At 47.6% G+C, this 6,270-nt stretch overlaps 1 protein-coding gene across 1 annotated transcript; it reads left to right on the forward strand.

The window, feature by feature from the left end:
- The first annotated feature begins 206 nt into the window (after positions 1 to 206).
- On the forward strand, positions 207 to 1,373 carry LOC139394319 (protein LRATD2-like). Its single transcript, XM_071142359.1, has one exon. The coding sequence runs from the start codon at positions 431 to 433 to the stop codon at positions 1,262 to 1,264; it is 834 nt and encodes a 277-aa protein (XP_070998460.1). The 5' UTR covers positions 207 to 430; the 3' UTR covers positions 1,265 to 1,373.
- Positions 1,374 to 6,270: the final 4,897 nt, after the last annotated feature.

A 6,270-nucleotide genomic window follows, 5' to 3' on the forward strand; every position in this document is an offset into this window, starting at 1 on the left:
CAATATCTACTAGACCTTGGGGGTGAGTAAAGACGCCGTTTCTTTTCTTGATTTTAAAATGCCTGCTAACCGGTTTAAACAGGTGCATACACCTGTTTGAAATGTTGACCTACTGCTCTCAAAGAGTTTAACGGGACAATGTCAAATATCACCGCTTTGGACATTTTAAAAACTCAAACATGCCTCTCTCTTTTTCACTAGGTTGATATCCAGAATCTTTTTGGACATCATCCCGGTATTGTATTTTTGACCGGAAGCATTTGATGATGGATTGGAACCGTCCCACACCTTGAAATAAGTCCTACCCGGATCGAATTACCGGTCGTGTTAGGTTTCCTACCTAAAGCACCGACCTCACCGACCTCCGCGCCTGGAACAGGTGGAAACGTGTCATTGATTTTGTTGTTGTCACCACCCACCTGGAAGTGGCATGGGTAACCAGGTTGAGAAACTGACACATCTGACTTATGACAATGTTCCGACCGCAGATCCGAACGGGTTTGACACGGAGGATGAGCTGGGGCCCCGGATCGGAGTGTCCTACATCTTCTCCGCGGACGACGACGAACAAGAGGAACGTGTTGACGGACCGGACAAGGATCAGAACGAGGAAGAGAAACAATACGATAACTGCAACGAGCTGGAGTGTGTTGTGTACTACCGTGACGAATCTGTGTACGAGAAAAATCTCAAACTCTCTGATATGAGCACGTATTCGACTGAGAATCTTTTAAACAAGTGCATACCGGGGGATTTGGTGGAGTTCGTGGCTACGGGCCAGTACCCTCACTGGGTTGTGTACGTGGGCGACTTTCAGGTCGTTCACCTGCACCGGGCTGAAATCAAGAATAATTTCCTGACAGATGCCAGTCAGGGAAAGCGAGGCAGGATAGTTAACGGTCTGTATAAATTCCGCGCTCTGCCTCCGGAGGTGGTGGTGCAGAACGCGGTGCAGCAAGTAGGAACGAGAGACCGAGAGCTGGACTGGAGGAACTCTGAGTGCTTTGCTGCGTGGTGCAGGTTCGGGAAGAGGGAATTTAAAATAGGAGGAGAGATCCGTATCGGAAAGCAGCCCTACAGGTTGAAAATGTTGTTTTCTGAAAAGAAGAGTCACGTCCTTGAATTTCAGAGTTTTGACGACTTGATCATGGAGAAGAGGAGAAACGATCAGATAGGCAGAGATGCGGTGACGCAAGAGTTAGCGAACCATCTCAACGCAACCGATGCGGAAATTAAGGACGACTTTCATCAGAGTGTAAACTGAAAGACCCCAAGAGAAACGGATAGTAATGTCCAGTGGAGGACTTGGGCAGCGTTCAGCTTTAGGATACAGGAGCCCACGTGACTAGAACACTGTTGGAAATCCTATTTTGTTTTTTTGGCGCAAAGGCCGTGCGCCTTTTTATGCATACCAAAGCATTTAAATTGGTTTGAGACGAAGTAGCAACTCAACCAATGAAGTGCATTTAATTTACCAACAGTTTCTACCTTGAGACAAGGACACCTTGAAACCCACAAACATTCCTGTCTATACTGAACAAATATATAAACTCAACATGCAACAATTTTAAGGAATTTACTGAGTTATGGTTGGTATAAGAAAACAGTCGATTGAAATAAATTGATTAGGCCCTAGTATAGGCCCTAAACTAAATTGATTAGGCCCTAGTATATGGATTTAATGTTCACTATCGGAGGTAAACAAATATGCATCTGTTGGTCACAGATACATTTTTTTTAAAATTTTTTTTTTAAATGAGCCTCAGGATCTCGTCACGGTATCTCTGGACATTCCAAATTGCCCTCGATTTATTAAAATGCAATTGTGTTCGTTGTGTCTGTCTGTAGCTTATACCTGGCCCATACCATAACCCCACCGCCACCACGGGGCACTCTGTTCACACAACGTTGACGTCAGTGAACCGCTCGCCCACACGACGCCGTACACGCTGTCTGCGGGTTTTCAATTCTGTAAAAACAACGTTGGATGTGGGTTATGTTAGAGAAATCTAAATTAAATTATCTGATAACGGCTCTGGTGGACATTCCTGCAGTCAGCATGACAAGTGTACGCTCCCTCAACTTGGGACATTGTGTTGTGTGACAAAACGGCACTTTTTTTTTTTGTGTGTTTGTGGCCTTTTTATTGTCCCCCAGCACAAGGTGCACCTGTGTAATTATCATTCTGTTTAATCAGCTTCTTGTTATGCCACACCTGTCAGGTGAACGGATTATCTTGGCACAGGAGAAATGTTCCCTAACAGGGATGTCAACAAATATGTGCCAGAAAATGTGTGTATGGAACATTTCTTGTCTCTTTTTATTCCAGCTCATGAATCATGGGAAAAAACACTTTTACACGTTGTTTTTTTATATTTTTGTTCAGTGTAGCTTCAAGTCGTCCCATATGGACTGGTCACTGTTGTTTTCTACCCATCTGAAGAGGAGCAAAGCCTTTCCTATAGCCTTTCATATCTGTCTGTTTCACAACGTTCTCCTGGACAACCCCTGGTGTTTTAGACCAATGGAGAGGGAGCAGAACATGTTCCTGTACAACCCTGGTGTTTTAGACCAATGGAGAGGGAATAGAACATGTTCCTGTACAACCCTGGTGTTTTAGACCAATGGAGAGGGAGCAGAACATGTTCCTGTACAACCCTTGGTGTTTTAGACCAATGGAGAGGGAGCAGAACATGCTCCTGGACAACCCCTGGTGTTTTAGACCAATAGAGAGGGAGCAGAACATGCTTCTGTACAACCCTGGTGTTTTAGACCAATGGAGAGGGAGCAGAACATGCTCCTGGACAACCCTGGTGTTTTAGACCAATGAACAGGGAGCAGAACATGCTCCTGGACAACCCCTGGTGTTTTAGACCAATGGAGAGGAAGGAAGCAAAACATGTGACCCATTTGACATTTCACTTTCCGGATTCCCTACTGTGACTTTATGATTCCCTTTCTGACCTGTCTGACTGGTTATTGTATTCACAACCACAATTCTGTGTGTCCCAAATGGCTCCCTATATAGTGCACTACTTTTGGCCAGAGGCCTATGGTCCCTTGTCAAATGTAGTGCACTACTATACAGGGTGCCATTTGGGATGTTTCCTGGCTGCACTTTAATCTATTATTGATTTCATGGGTTTTTTAAAAACTTTTTTTTTTTTTTTTGGAGGTGAATGTTTGTATGAGGAAATATATGGAAATAAATATCTATTTAACCTAAATGCATATTTTCTTACAGCACTAGTCTGTTGATTGGTCAACTGCAAAATGGTAAATGTATTTCTATTCAATTAAAAACCAGACATTGATGGCTGGTACTGTGTAGTTTTGCATTCACACCCAAAGTCAGGTACAACCCCATTACTTTATCTCCCTGAGCAGGAGTCATTACTTCATCTCCCTGAGCAGGAGTCATTACTTCATCTCCCTGAGCAGGAGTCATTCCATTACTTCATCTCCCTGAGCAGGAGTCATTCCATTACTTTTTCTCCCTGAGCAGGAGTCATTACTTTATCTCCCTGAGCAGGAGTCATTACTTCATCTCCCTGAGCAGGAGTCATTACTTTATCTCCCTGAGCAGGAGTCATTATTTTATCTCCCTGAGCAGGAGTCATTACGTTATCTCCCTGAGCAGGAGTCATTACTTCATCTCCCTGAGCAGGAGTCATTACGTTATCTCCCTGAGCAGGAGTCATTACTTTATCTCCCTGAGCAGGAGTCATTTCATTTCATCCACTACACAACCATTCCAACATTTTCCCTTTGCTTGTCTTCCACAGGTGTTCCATTTGAGTTGGAAAGAAAGTGAACTGGGGCAGTGATACATTTTGATTCAACCTCCAGAATAGCTGAATAACCTCCGACATCTTGAATGCTGCTTCACTATCTCCCAAAACCCTTCACCCCTCAGGGTGTTCTGTTCACCCCTCAGGGTGTTCTGTTCACCCTTCAGGGTGTTCTGTTCAGCCCTCAGGGTGTTCTGTTCACCCTTCAGGGTGTTCTGTTCAGCCCTTCACACTTCAGGGTGTTCTGTTCACCCTTCAGGGTGTTCTGTTCAGCCCTCAGGGTGTTCTGTTCACCCTTCAGGGTGTTCTGTTCACCCCTCAGGGTGTTCTGTTCACCCTTCAGGGTGTTCTGTTCAGCCCTCAGGGTGTTCTGTTCACCCTTCAAGGTGTTCTGTTCAGCCCTCAGGGTGTTCTGTTCACCCTTCAGGGTGTTCTGTTCAGCCCTTCACCCTTCAGGGTGTTCTGTTCACCCTTCAGGGTGTTCTGTTCACCCCTCAGGGTGTTCTGTTCACCCCTCAGGGTGTTCTGTTCAGCCCTTCACCCCTCAGGGTGTTCCGTTCAGCCCTTCACCCCTCAGGGTGTTCTGGTTTAGCCCTTCACCCCTCAGGGTGTTCTGGTTTAACCCTTCACCCCTCAGGGTGTTCTGGTTTAACCCTTCACCCCTCAGGGTGTTCTGGTTTAACCCTTCACCCCTCAGGGTGTTCTGGTTTAACCCTTCACCCTTCAGGGTGTTCTGTTCAGCCCTTCACCACTCAGGGTGTTCTGTTCAGCCCTCAGGGTGTTCTGTTCAGCCCTTCACCCCTCAGGGTGTTCTGTTCAGCCCTCAGGGTGTTCTGTTCATCCCTTCACCCCTCAGGGTGTTCTGTTCACCCCTCAGGGTGTTCTGTTCAGCCCTTCACCCCTCAGGGTGTTCTGTTCACCCCTCAGGGTGTTCTGTTCAGCCCTTCACCCCTCAGGGTGTTCTGTTCACCCCTCAGGGTGTTCTGTTCACCCCTCAGGGTGTTCTGGTTCAGCCCTTCATCCCTCAGGGTGTTCTGGTTTAACCCTTCACCCCTCAGGGTGTTCTGTTCAGCCCTTCACCCCTCAGGGTGTTCTGTTCAGCCCTTCACCCCTCAGGGAGTTCTGGGTTAACCCTTCACCCCTCAGGGTATCCTGTTCAAGATGTTAAACTAGTTGGTGCTGTTCCTTTGTTGACATCGGGGTTGTTAGTTTTGCTTTAAGCAGGATTGTTGCACAAAGTGTTATGTTATGTAAAGGTGATTAGTTACTGAGCTTTTACTAAGCACCTTTCTGCCTGTCAGCAGAGGCCCAGAGACGTGTTTCAGCAGGTTACCAGGATTACTACACAAAGGCACAACATTTATCTGCTTCCTCTAACAAAGGTAGTCTCTGTTTTCACTGTGTGTGTGTGTGTGTGTGAGAGAGAGACTGCTTCTCTGCATTCTAATGCTGTTTCTTTTCCTTTAGCTAGTTTTGAGCGGTGATTGTTTTGCGCACACACACACACACACACACACACACACACACTTGCACAGCCAACCGCTGAGGCCTTGTTATCCCTGTTGTCAGAGTGACGCCTGAAGCATTTTAAGTCACGTGGTGGGAGAGACCCAGCTCTTGTTTGTTTTCCAGTGTTGTATTTGCACTGAGATAACAAGGGTTGATCCGGGGGGAAAGGCCCATCACGTCATCTCTGACCAGGGTTGATCCGGGGTAAAGGATCGTCATCTCTGACCAGGGTTGATCCGGGGTAAAGGCCCATCACCTCATCTCTGACCAGGGTTGATCCGGGGTAAAGGATCGTCACCTCCTCTCTGACCAGGGTTGATCCGGGGTAAAGGATCGTCATCTCATCTCTGACCAGGGTTGATCCGCGGTAAAGGCCCATCACCTCATCTCTGACCAGGGTTGATCCGGGGTAAAGTCCCGTCACGTCATCTCTGACCAGGGTTGATCCGGGGTAAAGGCCCATCACCTCATCTCTGACCAGGGTTGATCCGGGATAAAGGCCCGTCACCTCATCTCTGACCAGGGTTGATCTGGGGTAAAGGCCCGTCTCCTCATCTCTGACCAGGGTTGATCCGGGGTAAAGGCCCATCACGTCATCTCTGACCAGGGTTGATCCGGGGTAAAGTCCCGTCACCTCATCTCTGACCAGGGTTGATCCGGGGTAAAGGATCGTCACCTCATCTCTGACCAGGGTTGATCCGGGGTAAAGGCCCATCACCTCATCTCTGACCAGGGTTGATCCGGGGTAAAGTCCCGTCACGTCATCTCTGACCAGGGTTGATCCGGGGTAAAGGCCCATCACCTCATCTCTGACCAGGGTTGATCCGGGATAAAGGCCCGTCACCTCATCTCTGACCAGGGTTGATCCGGGGTAAAGTCCCGTCACCTCATCTCTGACCAGGGTTGATCCGGGGTAAAGGATCGTCACCTCATCTCTGACCAGGGTTGATCCGGGGTAAAGGCCCCTCAT

Source organism: Oncorhynchus clarkii, unplaced genomic scaffold (genome assembly GCF_045791955.1).
Source record: "Oncorhynchus clarkii lewisi isolate Uvic-CL-2024 unplaced genomic scaffold, UVic_Ocla_1.0 unplaced_contig_8524_pilon_pilon, whole genome shotgun sequence".
NCBI classification, from domain to species: Eukaryota; Metazoa; Chordata; class Actinopteri; order Salmoniformes; family Salmonidae; genus Oncorhynchus; species Oncorhynchus clarkii.